This window comes from Colletotrichum orchidophilum (genome assembly GCF_001831195.1).
Source record: "Colletotrichum orchidophilum strain IMI 309357 chromosome Unknown Scaffold_25.1, whole genome shotgun sequence".
Classification (NCBI taxonomy): Eukaryota; Fungi; Ascomycota; class Sordariomycetes; order Glomerellales; family Glomerellaceae; genus Colletotrichum; species Colletotrichum orchidophilum.
The window spans coordinates 103,392-124,070 of NW_019172981.1; the positions used below are offsets into that span (position 1 = coordinate 103,392).

At 54.9% G+C, this 20,679-nt stretch overlaps 9 protein-coding genes across 9 annotated transcripts; 5 read left to right on the forward strand and 4 right to left on the reverse strand.

Moving 5' to 3' along the window:
• Window positions 1-746: 746 nt before the first annotated feature.
• Window positions 747-1,217, forward strand: CORC01_03980 (uncharacterized protein; the record flags this gene model as incomplete). The annotated part of the gene is made up of 1 exon (XM_022615629.1): window positions 747-1,217. One exon carries the CDS (start codon window positions 747-749, stop codon window positions 1,215-1,217), a length of 471 nt encoding a protein of 156 aa, XP_022477806.1.
• A 696-nt stretch (window positions 1,218-1,913) lies between these two features.
• Window positions 1,914-2,653, reverse strand: CORC01_03981 (frataxin; the record flags this gene model as incomplete). The annotated part of the gene is made up of 2 exons (XM_022615630.1): window positions 1,914-2,186; window positions 2,294-2,653. The coding sequence occupies 2 exons, from the start codon at window positions 2,651-2,653 to the stop codon at window positions 1,914-1,916; spliced, it is 633 nt and encodes a 210-aa protein (XP_022477807.1).
• Window positions 2,654-3,211: 558 nt separating this feature from the next.
• CORC01_03982 (uncharacterized protein) lies at window positions 3,212-3,837 on the forward strand (the record flags this gene model as incomplete). Its single annotated transcript, XM_022615631.1, has 2 exons — window positions 3,212-3,280; window positions 3,340-3,837. 2 exons carry the CDS (start codon window positions 3,212-3,214, stop codon window positions 3,835-3,837), a joined length of 567 nt encoding a protein of 188 aa, XP_022477808.1.
• Window positions 3,838-3,972: 135 nt separating this feature from the next.
• Window positions 3,973-4,482, reverse strand: CORC01_03983 (uncharacterized protein; the record flags this gene model as incomplete). The annotated part of the gene is made up of 3 exons (XM_022615632.1): window positions 3,973-4,080; window positions 4,134-4,204; window positions 4,257-4,482. 3 exons carry the CDS (start codon window positions 4,480-4,482, stop codon window positions 3,973-3,975), a joined length of 405 nt encoding a protein of 134 aa, XP_022477809.1.
• Window positions 4,483-5,048: 566 nt separating this feature from the next.
• CORC01_03984 (leucyl-tRNA synthetase) lies at window positions 5,049-8,754 on the forward strand (the record flags this gene model as incomplete). Its single annotated transcript, XM_022615633.1, has 8 exons — window positions 5,049-5,266; window positions 5,318-5,405; window positions 5,460-5,711; window positions 5,764-5,890; window positions 5,943-6,511; window positions 6,561-7,728; window positions 7,775-7,937; window positions 7,989-8,754. The coding sequence occupies 8 exons, from the start codon at window positions 5,049-5,051 to the stop codon at window positions 8,752-8,754; spliced, it is 3,351 nt and encodes a 1,116-aa protein (XP_022477810.1).
• A 2,784-nt stretch (window positions 8,755-11,538) lies between these two features.
• Window positions 11,539-12,152, forward strand: CORC01_03985 (uncharacterized protein; the record flags this gene model as incomplete). The annotated part of the gene is made up of 2 exons (XM_022615634.1): window positions 11,539-11,932; window positions 11,998-12,152. 2 exons carry the CDS (start codon window positions 11,539-11,541, stop codon window positions 12,150-12,152), a joined length of 549 nt encoding a protein of 182 aa, XP_022477811.1.
• A 1,039-nt stretch (window positions 12,153-13,191) lies between these two features.
• Window positions 13,192-13,552, reverse strand: CORC01_03986 (CSL zinc finger; the record flags this gene model as incomplete). Its single annotated transcript, XM_022615635.1, has 2 exons — window positions 13,192-13,272; window positions 13,358-13,552. 2 exons carry the CDS (start codon window positions 13,550-13,552, stop codon window positions 13,192-13,194), a joined length of 276 nt encoding a protein of 91 aa, XP_022477812.1.
• A 964-nt stretch (window positions 13,553-14,516) lies between these two features.
• On the forward strand, window positions 14,517-16,853 carry CORC01_03987 (ABC transporter transmembrane region 2; the record flags this gene model as incomplete). Its single annotated transcript, XM_022615636.1, has 4 exons — window positions 14,517-15,041; window positions 15,101-15,316; window positions 15,374-16,047; window positions 16,127-16,853. 4 exons carry the CDS (start codon window positions 14,517-14,519, stop codon window positions 16,851-16,853), a joined length of 2,142 nt encoding a protein of 713 aa, XP_022477813.1.
• A 587-nt stretch (window positions 16,854-17,440) lies between these two features.
• Window positions 17,441-20,031, reverse strand: CORC01_03988 (uncharacterized protein; the record flags this gene model as incomplete). The annotated part of the gene is made up of 5 exons (XM_022615637.1): window positions 17,441-17,661; window positions 17,865-17,878; window positions 17,936-18,445; window positions 18,499-18,813; window positions 18,950-20,031. The coding sequence occupies 5 exons, from the start codon at window positions 20,029-20,031 to the stop codon at window positions 17,441-17,443; spliced, it is 2,142 nt and encodes a 713-aa protein (XP_022477814.1).
• Between the last annotated feature and the right edge of the window lie 648 nt (window positions 20,032-20,679).

Genomic DNA, 20,679 nt, shown 5'->3' on the forward strand with positions numbered 1-20,679 from the left:
CCCGCCGCAGTCGCCCAAGAGACAAGAAAAGAGCGCAGCGCTGCCTTGGCCAAACCGCCCAGAAACTGCGCCAATTCGTCCACACGCCGGGGATGCGGTACGTCGGATACTCGGGTCTGGGGGAGGGGCTCAGAGGTTTTTAAATGTTTTGGGGGCGGAAGGGGAAGGGAAGGGGGAAGGAAGCTAAAGGTGACGGAAAAAAACACACGGCCTCGCGATCTGACGTGTGGTCCTCTCCCCCCTCCGTCTCACCTGGCGGCCAGAACGCCCGGGAGTCGGTGCAGCGCTCAACCACACCACCTCGCGTACCTCACCTCACCTCAAGTCACCTCTCACCTTACCGCACAGTACCTCATCTCACTCTCACTCTCCCTCTCACTCGCTCGCTCCTGCATATGCATGTCCTACCCCATTCCAAAACCCGGGGCGCCAAAACGCCCAGAAATTACGCCATGGCCGTCGGACTTGACATGGGGACTTTATCAAAAAGGTCTGCGCCTCCCGCGCCCATGACACCGAGGGCTTGAAGGCGACGAAAAAAACCAAGAAGAAGAGGGAATGAATGAATGGAAAAAAAAAGGAAATGGGGGCAAAAGTTTCGCAAAGCGTAGCTTTCTAATTTTGCATCTTTTTCCTTTTCTGATGAATCCTCCTCCGTCTTCCCACTTTTTAAACAAAAAACAACCCACACCAGCTTCTCCAAGCTGGCGCAGCCATTCCCATCCCTAACCTTTGTGCGGCCCAGCATGTCGCTCCCATTCCCAACATCCAGGTTCGGCCCTGGCTTCACGGTCCCGACCGCCGTGACGGTGACGGAAGGAGGACGAACCGTCACATTCACGCCCACGCCCACGGGCGGCACCACCTCCGACTCGTCGCCCTTCCCCGACAACATTCTGCAGCAGTCCGGTCTCGCACCGGGGCAGATTATCGGCATCACCGTGGGCGCCACCTCCGGCCTCGTCTTCTTCGTCGTCGCCCTCGTCTGGTTCTGGAACAGGAGGAGAGCTCGAAAGCTGGCCGCTCGCGATGAAGCACTCGACACCGTCATGGAGGATCCGGAGAAGCCCGACGACGCCGCCATGATGATGGCCCAAAACACGGGGGAGACCGTCGAACTGCCAGCACCGAGAGCCGTACACGAGATGCCCGAGACACGGGAAGGCCCGCCGGTGGAACTTCCCGCTCCCGTTGAGCGGCACGAGATGCCCGCGTAACACCAACGCCGCGACGCTGCCGGGGCGGGTGAGGACGAAGGGCGAAATGGATGGCGCCTCGCCGAGTCTGATGAACGAAATTGGAATGAGACCCACGATACCCTCGCTAAGCCGTACTTTCGCTTACGCATTATTACCAAGAGTCGGACTCTGTGAGAAAGACTCCCGCCGCAAAGACTGTTGCCCATGAGTATGATGAATAGTGTTATAATACGTGAGATGGTAGTTTGGAACAGGGCAGCAGTGAAGCGGTTTTTATCATTTTACAACCAAATCATATGGATGAGAAATTGAACGGGAACATGATTATACCGTAAATAGATCGAGATCCAATCCAAACATTCACGCAACTTTTGGCACATTGCACTGTCACATCACATTCGACGCCCTTTCAAGTACAGCACTTCATAGCCTCACCGCGATCCTGGGCCGGATTGCGCGTTTGAGCACCTACTTTACCAGGTTTGTGTACAAAGGCCTAGATGTCGACCTTTCGGGATCGCCTCCTCTCAGTGAGGGCGCTTGCTGCCAATCCCTAGCTAAAACCACCCTACGAACTCCTTGTTGTCATCTAGAATACATTCAAGAGCTTGATGCGTTGCACACGCCCATGTCAAAGAGAAACAAAAAGGCTTCTGCCCCTATATGAGTTCACATCTGGTGAACATCGTTCCCAGTGGAACCGCATTTGCCGTACTAGGACTGGTTCTCGCCGTAGGTCGATGGAGCTATGCTGAAGTCGATGTCAAGCTCCTTGAGGAAAACCTCGTCCAGACTGCTGCCATCGCGGGTGTAGATCCAGGCTCCAGAGGCAGTGCCCTCCTTGTCGTTCTGCGAATCGCCGACGACAACCCAGTCGTAGCGCTTAGGCCCAGACACGGGTGATGAGAGCCAGATCTGCTTGTTCGGGGGCTGCTTGTTGATCACGTAGGTACCAGCATCCGGGAAGGTAATGGTCAGAACTCCAGCCTGTATCATCAACAGTCAGCGCTTCGTTGCTTAGACAAACCCTGAGCTTCGCATAAGGGCGACGGTGGATACAATAACGGAAAAGTCAGATCAGGATGTCAACTTACAGCATACTCGACATCAACTCCCTCACGGGCATCGGCAATTTCCTCGAGCCGAGTGACAATGGTATCGAGGTAGTTTTCGGATAACTCATGATACTCGGCATCTGAGAGCTCGACGACATTTATCTTCACCTCTTCCTTGGGGGTGTCCTTGACCTGAGGGTCATCAGTGTCGGGCATGATGCCACGATGTGCGACTGCCGATGTCGTGAAGAGCTTGCGAGCCGGAGCAGCGGAGACTGAAGGTTTTGAGGCAGTGAGAAGCAGGGCAGACCGGCGCGGGACGGCCAGGCGGGTTTGCGAGAAAGCACGGAGGGTGCGGGTGGCCGCGCCGGTGAGCTTTGTGATGCTGTTGCGAGCCATGGTAGGTAGTTCTGGGTGTCGATGAGCGATGGACAGGGACTCGATTGTGATGTTGCGGAGGAATCAAGATGTCGAGTGGTCGATTGGAAGAGGAGTTCGAGTGGCCGTTGTAGATCAGGGAATTGCAGAAGTGGCTTGCTTCGTAAAAGACGGCAGGTGAAAGGCAGCTCCGTTGCTTCCCCACGTTTGCTGCAGGTGTGACGGAAGCTGCAGGAGCTCCCATCTATGGTCAAGGGGATGACGAGCTTGGGCCAGGAAGCGGCCCCGGCAGGGATGATTACATCAGAAAGTCATGTGCAGGTGCGAGCCGTGCATCTCAAGGTTCCAGTGGCAGTGGCGGACCAGTGGCAGCTAATTCGCACTTACGGGAAAAGGCTGGGCACTGACCCCACCAAAGCCAGAACACCGCGAAGCGTAAGGTAGTGCGTGTGTATGCGTTTTGCGGCTGGCGGGACATTAGCTGGTCGTCTTGCGAAGGACCTGGACAACTCAACCTGCGAAACTACTCGACGGAATCAACGACCGCCAAGTCGGGATGCTCCGTCAAAAGAGAACACAATGATCAACGCATTTCTGGTCTTTAACGGCCAGGGTCAGCCTCGGCTGACCAAGTTCTATACTCAGCTGGTATGGATGAGCAAGCACTCTGAGCGAACCTGGCGTCGCCAACTAATGTTTCTACACAGGAGACGAGCATGCAGCAACGTCTGATTTCCGAGATCTTCACCCTCGTCTCAAATCGGCCGGCCGGATCCTGCAACTTCCTCCCGCTGCCTCCGCTGCTCGCTGCCTCGGGCACTTCACACTCATCGTCGGAAGAGGAGAACGACGTTCCCTCCCTCGTGACCTACCGCAACTATGCAACCCTCTACTTCATCGTCATCTCCACATCCACAGAGTCACCGCTTGCCCTGATCGACTTGATACAAGTCTACGTCGAGGCCCTCGACAAGCTTTTCGAAAACGTTTGCGAGCTAGACCTCATATTCAATTTCGAAACGCTACACTCAACACTGGGCGAGATGATTGTGGGAGGAGTGGTTATTGAGACAAATCTCGATCGCATTGTCTCCGGAGTACGAGCGCAAGGTACCGTGGCCAAGAGACCGGTCAACGAAGGGCGTAGCGCAGGGCTGGGCAGTGGACTGGGCATGGGAGGTAATTTTGTCTGGCATGGACGTTGATGTAGACGGTTCGCTTTCTGAGAGGAAATGACTCTGTGTTCGAACAATATTTTACACATGGCTTTTTCGCCGGGTATTCAAAACGCCATAAACTCCACCAGATGCTGGTACTTTTTCAATCGGCCGAGGGTCTGTCTATTTGGGCGTCTCGACGGGAGCGGGTGCTTCGGGCGCATCTCTGCGACGTTCGTATCGTTTGTCAGCTTCGATCGTGCCAAAGAGACCGCGGACACGCTTTCGGATCTGGCGAGCATAGTTAGCATCGTTCAGGGCCCGGAGTCATCGAGGTCATATACCTCCTCAGATGGTCTATATTCCTTGCCAAAGAACTCAAGCTCGGAGAAGAAGAATGTCCAGCCAAGAAAACCTGGAATTGGTCAGCATGTAGCGCAAGAAGCTTGTCGAAGGGCTTTACTAACCGATCACAGTGGCAAGCTGAGCAAGCTTTACAGCCTTGTTCCATCTCGGGCGCGCATAAACCAATGCTAGGCGTCTCTTGTACTTCTTCTCAAACCGCAGCTGTGACTGGGGAGACAGGTTCGTGAAGTTGGGAGGCCAGACTTTTTTCGTTCGGTATGGGTTGGTGAAGACTGTGAACTTGGAGCCGGCTGCTTCGGCTGCTCGCCGGGCAATCGTGGGAAGCATTGTCGGTGCGGTCAGGCTATGGTTGTGGATGGTTTGGTCTCAATCGCTGTTGGTGACTTCCAGGACGGCATGGGCAAGGCGGATTCCGAATATGCGCCTGGGCTCTGCGCGACTGGAGAAGCTCATCGAGATACTCAGCCACATGCGCCACACTATTCGATGTATGTGCAGTACTTGCCACACTTCCAACAGGGGCCGGCGAACGGTCAGAGCTCGATGGGTACGTACCGATTAAGGTTGGCTCGAATGCCAGAGGACCGGTCAGTGACCACTGACCCGACAGTACCCCGCCATAACCACCAAAGCCATCGCGGGGCACACTCAGCCTCGAAAAAAACACCGGAGCTGCAACGAAATCTCCCCCACGCTTGGATCTGTGACTCAGTATCCCCGACAGCGACTACCTCGAAGGAGCAGAAGCGACCGCGCGATATCCAGCGTGACTCTCAGTTCCCGGCGAAAGAGTCACCGTCGAAACACATAATACGCATTGGTCCGCCAGGAATTGGCCTTGCGTGTTTGCATTCCCGACAATTCCTGACCGAATCGAACGAGAACCCGCAATTATGGCCAACGAAGCTGCCAAGGCCCTCGAGGCCCTCCAGGTCTCCAAGACCAAGGAGCTCAAGGGTACCGAGAAGCGTGACTTTTTGATCACTCTCGAGAAGAAGTACCAGCGCAAGTGGTCCGAGGACAAGATCTTCGAGGTCGACGCCCCCTCCACCAAGGAGGTCCCCCTGCACTCCATCACCGCCGCCGAGCTGCGCGAGCAACAGCCCAAATGGTACGGCGCAATTGGCTAGGAATTAAAGGGTTATAGTTGACGAGAATATAGGATGGGCTGCATGGCCTTCCCTTATATGAACGGCCGACTTCACGCAGGCCACTTGTTCTCCGTGAGCAAGGTCGAGTTTGCCGCTGGTGTAAGAGAAGTCTCGCAATGAAGCATTGAGGACCGGTTTAATGATTCTTCCCAGGTCGCGCGTATGCAAGGAAAGCGTGCTCTTTTCCCCATGGGCTGGCACGCAACCGGTATGCCCATCAAGGCTGTTGCCGACAAGCTCAAGAATGAGGTTGCCTGGTTCGGCCGTGATTTCGAGGGCTACAAGGAGGAAGAGGTTGTCGTTGACGACAAGCCTGCTGATGCCAAGGCGGCCCGCGAGGACATTACCAAATTCTCCACCAAGAAGAGCAAAGCGAATGCCAAGACTATCAAGGCCAAGTACCAGGTGTGCATCGATCATTTTGGCTCTAGGTCGCCTAATACTGACAGCTGTGCAGTTCCAAATCATGGAGGCCATGGGCATCCCCAGACAGGAGATCCACCTCTTTGCCGATGCATCATACTGGCTTGATTTCTTCCCCCCTCTGGCTCAAGAGGATCTCACAAGTCTTGGTTTCAGAATCGGTCAGTCTCATTTCGGGTGGCTCTAGCCACGGCATCAGCTAACTGGCCTCAGACTGGCGGAGATCATTCATCACCACCGAGGCTAACCCCTATTTTGATGCTTTCGTTCGCTGGCAGATGATCCGTCTCAAGGAGCTCAACAAGATCAAGTTTGGAAAGAGATATACCATCTACTCGATCAAGGATGGCCAGCCTTGCATGGACCACGACCGAGCTGAGGGTGAAGGTGTTGGTCCTCAAGAGTACACCGGCTTGAAGATGAAGGTCCTCGAGTGGGCACCCAAAGCCGAGGAGGCTCTCAAGTCCCAGCTTCCCGCGGACGCGAACGTCTTCCTCATCCCCGCCACCCTCCGTCCCGAGACAATGTATGGTCAGAACGCCGTTTTCGTGTCTCCCAAGATCACGTACGGCGTCTTCAAGGCCTCCGAGAAGGACTACTACATTATGACTGAACGTGCCGCCCGGAACATGGCCTACCAGGGCCTCTTTGTCGCGGATGGAGTTGTTGATGAGACGACCAAGATTGACGGTTCCGCCCTTATCGGTACCCGTGTCGACGCCCCCCTCTCCGTCCACAAGGATGGCGTTCGCGTTCTTCCCATGGAGTCTATCCTACCCACTGTATGTATGAGCCTTTCCCATTGTGCTGTACATCTCTGACATTTCCCAGAAAGGTACTGGTGTCGTCACATCCGTCCCCTCTGACAGTCCCGCCGATTGGGTCATGACCATGGATCTGCGCAAGAAGGCCGCCTACTACGGTATTGAGCAGGAGTGGGCCGAGCTTGAAATCATTTCCATCATCAACACTCCGTCCGGTGACATGATTGCCAAGACCTTGGTCGAGCAGCTGAAGATTGCCTCCCCCAAGGACACTGTCCAGCTTGACAAGGCCAAGGAGACCGCCTACTCTGAGGGTTTCTACAAGGGAACCATGAACATTGGCGAGTTCAAGGGCGAGCCTGTCGAGTCCGCCAAGCCCAAGGTCCGCCAGTCCCTCATTGACCAGGGACTCGCGTTCGTCTACTCCGAGCCGGAGCGCAAGGTCGTCAGTCGCTCCGCCGACGACTGCATCGTTTCCCTTATGGACCAGTGGTACCTTGACTACGGTGAAGAGTCCTGGAAGAAGACCGCCCTCGACTGGGTCGAGAACACTGATGGCAAGGGCCTGAACACGTTCAGCCCTGAGACCAAGAACGCCTTCCAGGGTGTCCTCAACTGGCTCAACCAATGGGCCTGTGCCAGATCGTACGGTCTTGGTTCCAAGCTGCCTTGGGACCCCCAGTTCCTCGTCGAGTCGCTGAGTGACAGTACCATCTACATGGCATACTACACCATTGCCCCCTACCTCCACAAGGACATCTTTGGTAGAGAGCAGGGCACTGGCGGTATTGCCCCCGAGCAGATGAAGGACGAGGTCTGGGACTACGTGTTCTGCCGTCGCGAGCTTGACGAGAAGCTTGTCGCGGAGTGTAAGATTCCCAAGGAGACCCTGGAGAGCATGCGCCGTTCATTTGAGTACTTCTACCCTCTCGACCTTCGCAGCTCTGGAAAGGATCTGATTGGCAACCACTTGACCTTCTTCCTCTACATCCATCTCGCCATCTTCGCCCCTGAGTACTGGCCCAAGGGCATTCGTACCAACGGTCACCTGATGCTCAACGGTGAGAAGATGAGCAAGTCGACTGGTAACTTTATGACTCTGCAGGACGTTGCTCGTAAATTTGGTGCCGACGCCGCCCGTATTGGTTTGGCCGACGCTGGTGATACCAACGGAGACAGCAACTTTGAGGAGGATGTTGCTAACCAAGCCATTCTCCGTCTCCACACTCTTAGAGGTATGTTCATTCTCTCACATGTGGCGTATCATGCTAACAGCAATAGAATGGTGCGACGATGTCGTCAAGAACAAGAGCGAACTTCGCACGGGCGAGTGGAACTTCTTCGACAAGGTCTTCAACAACGAGATGAACGTCATTGCCAAGGAGGCTATCCAGCAGTACTCCGACACCTCTTACAAGCTGGCTTTGAAGGCGGCTTTCTACGAGTAAGTTTGGCGAGTACCACGACGCCCTGTAATTCTGACATGTGCCAATAGCTTCAATAACGCCCTATCTTTCTACCGTGAGAGCAGTGCCTTGTCCAAGATGCACGTTGACTTGGTCCTGCGCTACATCGAGCTCCAGGCTCTCCTCCTCGCTGTTATCGCGCCCCATTGGTCCGAGTCAGTTTGGATCGAAATTCTCGGCAAGCCTACATCGATCCAACAGGCGACGTTCCCCGAGATTCCGGAGACCGACGCGGCTCTTACGGCAGCGAGAAAGTATATTGCGGTCACGGCTTCCAACGTCAACTCTGCCGAGTCTCTGCAGTTGAAGAAGAAGGCCAAGGGCAAGGAGACGTCATTCGACCCCAAGAAGCCCAAGAAGCTCACCGTCTTCATGAGCGAAAACTTCCCATCATGGCAGCAGGCCTACATTGACCTTCTCAAGGAGATGTGGAGCCCCGAGACCAATTCCGTGGACGACAAGGCGCTCAACGGCAAGATTGCCAAGATGGGCGAGATGAAGAAGGCCATGCCGTTCGTGCAGGGTCTCAAGAGACGTCTCCAGACGGGCGAGCCGGCGAGCGCCGTCCTCGAGCGGAAGCTGGCGTTTGACGAGAAGGCAGTGCTGGTGGACATGGTTGAGGGTCTCAAGCGCAGTGCCAACCTTGTCGAGGTGAAGATTGTTGCAGTGGAGGAGGGTGGCAAGAAGGGCACGGATCTGGTTACCGGGGCTGTGGAGGAGAGTCTTGCACCCAACGCCGAAGGCGCGGTCCCGGGGGCTCCCAACTTTTTGTTTGCCAATGTTGAATCATCATAAGCAGCAAGTTGTATGGGGTAGACAGCGTCTGAGAGTAAAACGGTACCATTTGAGGTAGTTCGTCACATCCTGATGTCTAGCCTAGTAGGGCGAGAAAAGGAAACAAAAGAAGAGTCCGATATCAATGATGACGATTTTTGTTCAATATCAAACAACTTGTTCCATTCTCGAACTTGAGACTAAAGGGGGTATGGTATGGATCTAAGACCGGGACATGCAGGTTTAGTGCCGGACTCGGCTTGGGACTCCGTCGGTGGACAGCTAGGTAGGTGCTTTAGGTAGCCGGGTTGCCGGTGAGGCTGGTAGACTTCTCCGCAGAGGGAGAAGACTGCATGGTGAATGGAGAATGGAGCAAGACTAGGACTCGGCCGTGGTATTGGGTTGCGGCCTGAAAGCAAGGCTTTCCTGGCTTTCGAGGCTTGAAGGAAATCAGGGAATGCGTGTGTTGTCAAGCGGTACCTTAAAGAGTGTGACAGTACAGCGCAAACCATCTGCATACCGGAGGCGTGGCCGACACTTGGAGGCCATGCGCGGATGAGCTCCTTGATTGTTCCTTGATTGGTGGAAGAAACAACGGTGCTGCTTAAGAAGGCCGTTGAAGTCGCACAGAAAAAGGTCAGGAAATAGTGGCTGGTGGGTCTCTTTTGTGGCTTGATTGGCTGCAACGGCTGTGGACCGCCTGGAGGCAAGTGGCTGGGGTGATGCGGTGACGGATGTCAAAAATCTGGAAGGAACCTGGAAGGAACCTGGAAGGGAAAGAGGTGACTGGATGAGGAAACCGGCGAAGGTGGGAAAACCTGGCAGGCACCCCTGCTGCGTCGACACCTCTCACCCCGGTCCCTGCCTCCCTCTTTTCCGTGGTGATCTTTCACCGTTCACCGTCTCTCCCGTCCTCCAACTCCAGGGAACTGGCCATGTTCATCTCATCGAGTTGGCTTCGGCACCGAGCCCGACCACCGACTACTACCACCACTACCACCACCACCACCACCCCATGTCCATCAGGAGAACTCAAGTCTTGACCCCTGGGGAATCCTCAGCACGGCCCTAACGGGTAAGCGTGATGTGATTCATGGCGAGAGATCTCTGCCCTCGAGAGGCGTCACCAAAGGCCTGCCAATACCATGCAGTGGCCCGGCCAATCCAGGCACAAGGGGGGAGCCGTTACAGCCGCTTTTGCTTCTTTCCCGCAACACTTTCACTGGACCAATCTCGATTCTCTCTGAATTCCATGGGTCGTTCTGCGGGACGAGTCTCCGGTTGCTACGGTGCCTCTTTACCTCGTTGCTCCTCTTTCCAGCTGTAGCACCCGCTGGCCCTCGTCGACGTATGACGCAACAGAGCACGGCATCGGCTACGGAGGATCGCCAACTTGGTCTTCCCCCAGGCCATCCTCTGGCTGATCTGGGCCCCCGACCTCTGGTACGGGTACTTTCCTGCTAGCGCTACTGGCAAAGAACCCGGGACAGCTGCAGTATACGGGGAAATGGGTGCTTACTTGATTTCTCGTGTTTGCGCGCCTTCCGTCACCCAACCTCGATCCTGGGCCGAAATGACGAGATGCTTCTTGTGCGAGTGTGCAGGTTTGCGGAAACTCGGCAGACCAACACCGTTGGTAAGCGTCACTCATCTCTTCCTGTCGAGTTCTGTCGACCTGGGTTGGTGAGTTACCCCGGGATCAGGGCAGAAGAAGTCTGCTTTGTGGACGAGCTTGAAAGATGACCGCCAAAAGGGCTTGAATCCCGGCGACCGATTGCTGCGTTTTCGTATTATGGCGCATACCCATGGGATATGGTATTCGTCAAAACTCTGACATGGGAATAATAAGCTGATGTGCATTGGATCTGCCAGTGAGACGGCATGTCAGCAACGTGAAACGAAAATCGAGGTGGTGGGGGAAACACGCATGTCTGTTGTGGCTCATCAATTGTGCCATTCCTGCGTTTCGCCGTTGTTGCTCTTTGCTGCAAGTGAAGCCATCCCCAGCCATTTCACTAGGCACAATTCACCCCATCAGAGTTGACCACGGTCATCCCAGCCTTCATTCACTTTGTGCTTCCCGAAGAACTACCCACCCAACTCCACTTTTGGTTTCCTGGGTCGATGGACGACAACCCTGTTTCGCCTTGCTCGGCTGCTTCCACCTCATCCCACCCTTGTCCGCGACCAGTCCGGATCCAGCACCAACGTGCTTGCAGGCAAGCGAACATGATGTGGTTTGGTCTGGTTTGGTCTGGTCTGGTCTGGTCCAGGTCGGCAGACGGTTCAAGGCCCAAAAGGCTTCCAGGTCGCGTTTCCCTGCTTCGCCCAGGCCCCGCATACAGCTGCCCACCTCACCACCAATACCACCCCCGGCAACCAGGCTACCAACCCTCTGCTTTCTCAACCCCCAGTGACGGCACCCCTCGTCGAGATGATGTCGTGCAAAATCGCCATTCTTGGCATCACTGCTGTCACCGACTCGCAGCACACAATGTTCTGTATACGTCGTACGTAGTCGTACGGCCTAGGCTCTGCTCGTCACGCAGACCCTCACTTCCGTCTCGTACTATATATCTCCCATCCAGTCTCCTTTCCAAACAGAGTCTTTCTACTCTTATGTCTCATCCACAACAAGAAGTTCAGCATATCTCAAAACTACTCCCGCCTCCACTTGTCCACAAGAGCCTCAGCCTTCGAGTGAAACCAGTCGCTTCCCTTTACGGCACTAATATCTCTTGATTCAACCTCCATTCAACGGCTCTTAAGCTCCCCTCCTCCTTGTAACCCAAACAACAAGCCAAAATGCGCTCCTTTGCCATCCTCTCCGCTGCCGGCCTCGCCGCCGCCCAGGTCACCTCCATTGTCATCACGGACGGCATCACGGCGACCGTGACCCTCCCGGTCTTCCCTGAGCCTACCGAGACCGTCACTGCTACCGTCCCCGCGACCACCGTCACCGTCTCTTCTTCCGTTTCTGCCGAGCCCTCGCCCTCCACCACTGTGACCATCCCCGAGGGCACCACCACTGTCCCGGGCGGCATCACGACGACTACTGTCGTTGTCGTCAGCGACCCTCCCGTCACCGTCACGACTCCCATCGTCGTTCCCACCGGCACCGGCCCCGTCGTGACCCTTCCCACCATCACCGAGTCAGCGGCCTCCTCCATCACCGTCGTCATCCCTCCTCTGATCAACAGTGAGTTTCTTTACCTCTGGCCCCGAATCCCGAAAGAACAAGCAAACTAACATGGGCTCTTTTAGCCACCCTCTCTACCTTCACCCAGACCTATTTCACCTCATCCCCCAACGCCACCACCACGGGCCCCGTCACAGTGCCCACCGCTGCTGCCGACAAGGTCAAGAGCTCTGCCGCCGGCCTTATCGCCTTTGGCATTGCGAGCTTCTTCCTTTTGTAAGAGACCATACCAAAAAAAGCGTCGCGGGGACATGGAATTTTTACGCTTGAATGATGAAAGCGGGAAGAGGCGCGGGCGGGATTGAAATTTCTTCACAACACTACTTGAAACGGAACCATGAGGAAGCAAACGGCTGCTTTGGACATGTTTGATGACTTTTTCACGGCTTGGAGCAACGGCGTTGGATATTCTGCATACGATGATGAGTAACGGTCATCACGATATAGCATTAATACCGCTAATTAATCTTATGAAATAAATAAATAGTTTCACATACCCTTTGCTCGCTCTTATGATTTGTGTTATTCACTATAAGCTACCTCCTCCCTTCTTCGATTCGACTACTTGATCCATGGTGGCAAGCAGATTCCTTCTCGACGCATGCCGATTCAGCCAGTCCGGCCATGATTTGGCAACTGCGGCATCTCATGGTTTGTCCACGTACCGCGTGACTCATGAGCAGCGTATATCCAGCAACAAAAATGGCGTGGCACCAATTTTTCTGTTTGACCAAATAACAGTGAGTGGCTTGTCACTGAATCGGCGTTTGCCTAGGTGGTATCCTCATTTAGAAATGTTTGCTCGACAGTTACATCTGCGGCACAATCCAATTTCCCTCTTCAACCACAATGAATGAAAAAAAGGGGGGCGGGAGGGGTTCAGCCGGGGCGGAGGCAACGCAGCAGACGTGTAGGCTAACGTGTGCCGTGACAAGTCAACCGAGCCTTGTGATACGCGAGGCTGCTAGAGTATTTGTCCGACTTGGTGAATTTCTTTTCCTCTGAAATAGTTGCCTAGCCTCCCTTCCTCCTGAGATGAGCTTGGGTGCCTCGTTGGTACCGCCAAGCGATGGTAGAGGGCCGGTCGGGTAAGGGCGCTTGTGTTTCTGCGCCTGCTTCTGCGCCTGTGTCTGCGCTGGGCTCGGCGCTTGGTTTGGCTGCGGCGACCATGTTGAGGTGCTTCTCGGAGCGGCCTTACTGGGCAATCTTCCGGTGGCTCAGCAGCTCTTCAAAGAAATCTGAATTGAGGGTTCTCTTATTCAAGCAGCGATGGGAATCTGGGCAGAAGCCTCCTCGACGGCCGGTTCGGGGTCCTCTTCGGGGTCCTCGGGAAGGTCATCCTGCAATCACGACTCCTTGTCAGTCACAAACAGCGTTCGCTATATGAATCTTTGCAGCTCGATACTGGCAAGAAGAAAGCCGTACCTTGTCAAAGATGACGCGAATCATGAGGCTGCAGCTGGGACACACGGCAATGTCCTCGTCGTCGCGCAGGTCGGCCAGGGCGATTTGGAACTTGTCGCCGCAGGGGCAGGGGTAGTGGTAGATTTGCATGTCCTCGTCAAAGGTCATGTCCTCGATCTCAATCTCGTCATAGATGGAAATGTTGTCGTCGGCCATTTTTGGTTTTGTGGTTGTGTGGCCGTGTGTGAATAATAGGATCGTGATCTCGTCTTACTAGGATGGCGGCGATGGAGTCATTGAGGTTGAGGGGTGGCGAGCCGAAAGTAAAAAAGAATTTAGAGAAAAAAGATGATGGAGAGGTTGCCCCGCGATGTGGCTGGTGAGTGAGTGTCTTACTATGTACATTCTCTCCCAAGCCACATCTGACTCCAATTCTGACTACACATTTGCGCCTCAGGCACACGGGTCAAGGGTGACCCTGACACCCCAAACCTCACAAATCACATGCCATCGGCATCCAATTCACATGGGAACGGACCAAAAGACCATTTTCCGGGGTTCGCCAATCACATCACTCGCCGCTACGGGCCGCCCTTCTCCAGCACCCTTGTACAGTGTCACTCCGGGGAGCCGAGGGACAGAGACAAAGAACACAGCGCCCAGCTTTCCCCCATTTTCCCCAGCAGCCCCAAATCCCACCCCCAGTGCTGAATTAACGTTTGGCCGCTGAATCTGGAAGCGGAAGGGGACTGGACTTGGTACTACCCCCGACCGAAAGCCTTGTCCGGAAGGACCTGCCAGCCGTGTGACCTCCACCCGCCATCAGCCATGGCCGTTGTCAACACCGCCGTCTTCACCTTCTTGACTGACTGCGAATACCTTGGATAACCTTCCCCACGAGACCCCCCCTTTGCGGCCGACGAACCAATATCGAAACACCGCGACGAATGCGCTGACGATTCAATCCCAGCGTCAACCGACGGACGTCCCCCCCACAGCTGCCGGTGTGACGTAGCCGCGGCATCTCGTCCATCTTCACCAGCACCGGAACCACCACACTGCGACAAACCCCTCTTCTCCTTCGACAGATATCGCAAGACGACAAAAGAAGTCAGAGTATCGTCGCCCACTCAGCGGCGCGCCCGCGCAAACACCCCTTTCCTCCGGACAGTCGCCCACAATGGCCTCTCAATCCAAAGTCTCCCTCGTCGGGCTCCCCTCCAACCGCACCGTCCGCAACCTCGTTCTCCAGCTCACGCAGCTCTACCTCCAAAACCGCTCGCGCATCTCCCGCGCCGTCTGGATCACACTCTTCCTCGCCCTCGCGAACCGCATTCGCCACGCAATCTCGGAGCAGAAAGCCGCTTCCGCCCGCGAGGCCGCCGCGCGCGAGTCCCGCGCCACCGTCGCCGTCTCGGATGAGGACATGACCAAGAAGCGCAAAAAAGTCGAGCTCAACCGCGACTTCTTCCGTTCCCTGCTGCGCTTGCTCAAGATTGTCATACCGGGATGGCGGAGCAAGGAGGCCAGGCTGCTCATCAGCCATTCCTTCTTCCTCGTCGTCAGGACGTTGATCAGTCTCAAGGTCGCGGCCATGGACGGCGCCATTGTCAAGAGTTTAGTCAAGGGTAACGGGCGGGAATTCCTGATGCGCATCGTGTGGTGGATGCTGATTGCCATCCCCGCGACGTTTACAAACTCAATGGTACGTCCGCGTTGGTTCCTGATACCCGCCGATAGAGTCAAGCTAATATGCCGTGGCAGCTGTCCTACCACCAAGCGGAGCTGTCGCTCAAATACCGGACGCGGTTGACGCAGCACATCCACGACAAGTACCTGTCGAAGCTCACCTTTTACGGCATATCTGCCCTCGACGACCGGATAAACAACCCCGACCAGCTGATTGCCGTCGATGTCGCCAAATTCTCAAATAGCTTGGCCGAGCTCTTTAGCAACCTCGCGAAACCCGTTCTGGACATGGTAGAAGCCCCCCTTTCTCTGATCACCTCGTCTCACCCAAAGACTAACCGTCGGTAGACAATCTACACGCACTCGCTATCGCGTAGTGTAGGAGGCGAAGGCGTCGTCTCCATGGCCCTCCTCGTCCAGCTCTCTGCAAACGTAATGCGCGCACTCACCCCGCCTTTTGGCAAATACGTCGCCGACGAGGCCCGCCTCGAGGGCGAGTTCCGCTTCCAGCACTCGCGCCTCATTGACCACGCGGAAGAGGTGGCCCTCTACTCTGGTCACGAGGCCGAAAAGGACACCCTCGACAAGGGCTACTTCACCCTCATTAAGCATGTAAACTACATTCTCCGCCGCCGCTTCTACCACGGCTTCATGGAGGACTTTGTTATCAAGTACTTTTGGGGTGCCCTCGGCCTGCTGCTCTGCTCCGTGCCTGTGTTTGTCAAGATGCCCGGCCACATCGCCATGAACATGGGCGACCGCACCGAGAGCTTCGTCACTAACCGTCGCATGCTGCTGTCCGCCTCGGATGCCTTTGGTCGCATCATGTTCTCGTACCGTGAGATCATGGAGCTGGCAGGCTACACCTCGCGCGTCGATTCCCTCCTCGAGGTGATGAACGACATCCGCGCCGGCCGCTTTGAGAAGAAGCTCGTCTCTAGCTCGGGCACTGAGGACAACGAGGCCGTTCTCAAGGGCCGTGGTACCGTGGTCGAGAGCAAGGATATTCAATTCATCAACGTGTAAGTCATCATCTACTGCACTTAACTTCGCCCCTCCCCCCTTTTTCTCACAAACACTAACGAACACCTCCAAAAACAGCCCCATCATCTCCCCCAACGGCGACGTGCTCATCAAAGCCCTCTCCTTCTCCCTCAAACAAGGCGACCACCTCCTCGTCGTCGGCCCCAACGGCTGCGGCAAATCCTCCCTCTTCCGTATCCTCGGCGGCCTCTGGCCCGTCTACGGCGGCACCGTCCACAAACCCCCCTTCTCCGACATCTTTTACATCCCTCAACGCCCCTACCTCTCCCGCGGCTCCCTCCGCCAACAAATCACCTACCCAGACTCCCTCCGCCAGATGCGCGCCAAATCCGTCACTGACGCGGACCTCCTCTCCATCCTCTCCCTCCTCGGCCTAGAACACCTCCCCGAACTCTACCCGGAAGGGTGGGACGCCGAGGCCGAGTGGCGCGACGTGCTCTCTGGCGGCCTGCAGCAGCGCGTCGCCATGGCCCGGCTCTTTTACCACCGGCCCCGCTACGCCATCCTCGACGAGTGCACCTCGAGCGTCACCCTCGAGACGGAAAAGGTCATGTACGACAACGCGAAGGCGCTGGGCATCACCCTCATGACTGTCAGCCACCGTCGCAGCTTGTGGAAGTACCACAGCCGCATCCTCCAGTTTGACGGGCAGGGTAACTTTGTCTTCACCAAGCTCGACGCCGACCGCCGGCTGAAGCTCGAGGACGAAAAGGAGGACCTCGAGGTCTTGCTGCGACAGGTGCCCGAGATTGAGAGGCGTATTGCCGAGTTGAGTGCCGCGTAAACATGGGGGGTGGGGGGGCTCTGTCTGTTCCCATCCAAAGGGGTCTCTCACCAGTGATGTTTTCAACGTGCATGTTTCTTTGTTTTCTGCGCTTGTTGGGAAGGGAGGCGAATTTCTAGGGCAGAGAAGCATGACTTGGATGGTTTCTGATGATTTCCTTTTTTTTTTTTTTCCCCGCAAATTTGTACACAAATGTTGGTAGACACAACACTACAGAGGATACGGCGTAGAACAGGTTTGGCAAATCGAAAGAATAATTACACAACTCAATAAATGAACAGTCGTTCGCCCACATTGATCCAGCTCACGCGTGAGCGTGCAACATGCAACATCCAGATCAGGCATGGGAAATCCATATGCTCTAGACGCTCGACTGATCCCCTCGAATGGTTCAATCTGCCACTTTGAATGCATTTCGCAAATACAAAACTCCAAATTGATCAGAACCCATTGCTGTGGAAATGTGAAATAGCAGTTGCCATCTGCACTAGATACAAATAGTCTACAACCACAGCAGCTCAGGTGACATGCCTGCTACCTGTGTCCATCTCACGTATCGAAGCTAGACCGTCTTGCGCCGTCAACCGTCAATCGACAAGGTTGTTTGGATGAAAGCGGCAGTCGTCGCCATGTATGCTGTTATCAAGGAGTAAAATATGCTTATGATCCGCCCCGCACTCATAGCAGAACTCGTGCTTGCATTTGGAACCTAGGAATTGGTCATCCAGGTTAGATGGTTTCTGTTCTTTTCCGCTTCCTTTTCGTTTGTCCGTTTGCTTGCATTGCATGCTGGAGCCCACTACCTGGCCTAGACTGGAGGCACAAGACCTCGGCATCGAACGCTGTGCGCCCGTTCCCAGGTAGAGTAACAACCCCAACAAAACTCGTAGCGGCATTTGATGCCTGTGATGATGTTGGCTTGAGTCTGACAAACAATACAGCAAATTTGAGCGAGGGACAGGGAAATGAAATAAGGGTCTAGACACAACTCAAAGGAACGACGAGACTTACAGGTCATGTGTGAACTATCATGTTGTAATTAGCTTGAGGCCCAGCTCCGAAGTAGGCGAAAGATCACTCACCAGCCAGAGTTCTTTTCAATGGCCCATCCGCAACCAGGACACGGCTTCGTCGTTCGGCTCACAGTCACTCGACTCTGCTCTTCTTCCGCTTTTCGACGAGCGGCAACCTTCCTCGCTAGGGCGGCCGCTTTGCGGGCTCTCTCTCTTTCGGCGCGTTCTCTGAATTCCCGCTCCTGAATCTCGGCCTGTTGTTCAGCCATAAGGCCTTGCGCTATCGCTCGATCGGCATCTTCTTGCGCCCGTCGCGCCGAGTCAAATTCGTCGTACTCCATCTCAATACGCGAGCGGAAGTTCTCCGGGTCTTGTAGCAGCGCATCGTACTCCTCACACGACAAGTTCTCGTGCCACGTCACATTGTGACTAAAGCAAGACCGCTGGCCACAATGTAAACATGTCACTATAGGTTGGTCGCCGCCGGTGTCATGGAGCTGGCCAGAGCCGCAGTTAGCCGTACACCAAATGAAGTTGTCGGCTTCAGCCATAGCAGCTCGAAGAGCCAATGCCTCATATCTTGGATACCATCAGCAACCTTGTCATACTGGAAGGAAGTTGGGGTGGCTTACCGGGCAAATGTGTCTTCGTCTGCATACTTCTGAATGTCGACGTATTCCAGCAGCTCGCGGCATTCAGGGCAGCGAATATCAGTCCATAGTTTGCTGTTCAGATCTGCTTTTATGGACATTTGAAGGCACGCCAAGCACGTCTCTGGCGGGTGCGTGCACATCGGGGTGACACTCAGGACCGGAAACATTGAAATTTCTCTTGTTTCAGCACAAATTGGACACTCTCGGGAACCGCTCAGGTCGTTGGCCGGTAGCCTTTGCCTAGTAACGACAACGTCTGTTGTGTCTGCCGCCTTGTGATACCTCTGGCCGAAGCTGCTATTTGTTAGCACTTGGTGAACTGAGAGGCATTGCTTAGTAAAAAGAGGGTGTCAAGCCCAATTCAGGCAAGGTCTATCACATGGGTCAAGCCAGAGACGGTGTCGATCTGAGCTTGAAGGTGTATATTTACCTAAAGTCATCAGCTGCGAGATCCGTGGAGCGAGATCCAGATACTGCTTCTTGACTGCGCAAAAATGCGACCGTCATTGCTTGCTCTTTCTGTTCAAAGATCTCAAGGTATGGGTTGTTTGACAACAGTGATGCTAGCTTTGATGTTGATCTTGGGCGTGAGGGCGGTGATAGTATTGGCGGTGTACTTGCTGCAGTGCTTGAGCTGCCGCCGGTGGTTTGAGGCGAAAAGGGCGCCGCGTCAAAATCCTCAAGAATGGACGCTGGTGTTGGCAGGTAGCCTCTTTGTGGCGGTGGGGTGGAAGAAGAAGGCATCGTGGCCTCCATTATTGTGGTAGAAGTCTTGGCTACGGGCAGTGGAAAGTCAAAGTCGGCCAGAATATCGGCGCTTGTTGCGCGGTAGTAGTTGATTCGACGGGGAACCTCAGGTAAGGAAGCTGGCGGTTGGTGGTGATCATGACTGACACGCCGTGCTGAAGTTTGCTGCTCGTTGTTCGATCCGTCAACATCCAGCGCCAATCCCCAGTCGTAGGCCGGAGCGGGATCGAGCCCATCGCTACCGAAACCTCCCACCAGAGAGGGGTTGGCACTGGATTGATAGCTAGGTGGTAGTCCGTTGTTGGGAGAGGCAAACATCTTCGTCAAGGAGAAATCTTCGACATGTGAAGAGAATCTCGGTTCCGAGCCGTTGGCTGTGCCTGTCTGCTGTCTGCGAGAGCTTTCCTCAGATGCTACGGTTGCTGGAATAGCTTCCTGTGTTGCCGCCGATACCTGCGGAACCTCTGTGAAGCGCTCTGGAGTACCGTCAATGAGAAAGTCCGCGGGTAACAGATGGGACGTCGAGGGGCTCGTAGTAAGACGAGGCGTAATCTTTGTGTGCGATTTCGGGAAAGGAGAGTCGAATCTAAGGATTGAGGTGGAATGATTCTCCTCGGTGACGGTGTTTGGCCGTCGCCCGCTTGTAGGAAGGGACCAACGAGAGGGAGGCATGGACAGCTGTGGTTCGGATTCTGACGAACTGTTTGTTATTTGCGGATTGTCTTGGAATGCGCCAATAATTTTTCCCTTCAGAGATCGAAACATGCCGAATTGGCGGCAAGCTGGCTGGGGTGCCCCTGCTGGTTGCTTGGAGTTCAACTCGGACCTTAACCTTGCATCATCGTCCGAGCATATAGCTGATGCAGAAAGGCCACGAGACAACGTGCTCGTAGTGTAGCTGAAAGTTCCATTAGCCAAGTACCCTTTCCCGTAAGAGGACCAACTAAGAAAGTTAAGGATGAGTAGAACCCGATGTCAGGACTCAGCCCAGACCATCGTTAGATGGCGACAGTAATTGCGGGTGTTTTCTGGGACGAGGGCGAGACGCAGAACCTAGGCTCAATGGCATACATACATCCGTCCTGTTGCCGCCGGGATATTTGCAATGCGACAATCGTGGTAGAAGGTAAGAGGCGGAAAAAGAGGTGTCACAGCTTGGCTCTGCCTTGTGATGCCGTTTCTGGTAGACGACAACGGCGGGCGCATGAGGCAACGAACTGGAAGACCATCAGATGAGCCCGAACGAGAGGCGATGGCGAATCTTGAAGGGGGAAGTAGTTCCAGGTTGACGTCCAAGTGGTTCATGCCATGGTCAGACAGCTCCAAGGCGGACCGGACCTGCCTTTCTTCCACTTTGCTCTGAGGAATGGGCCGGTACGTACCGCATGTACTGGCGGATGTACCTGGAAGTCA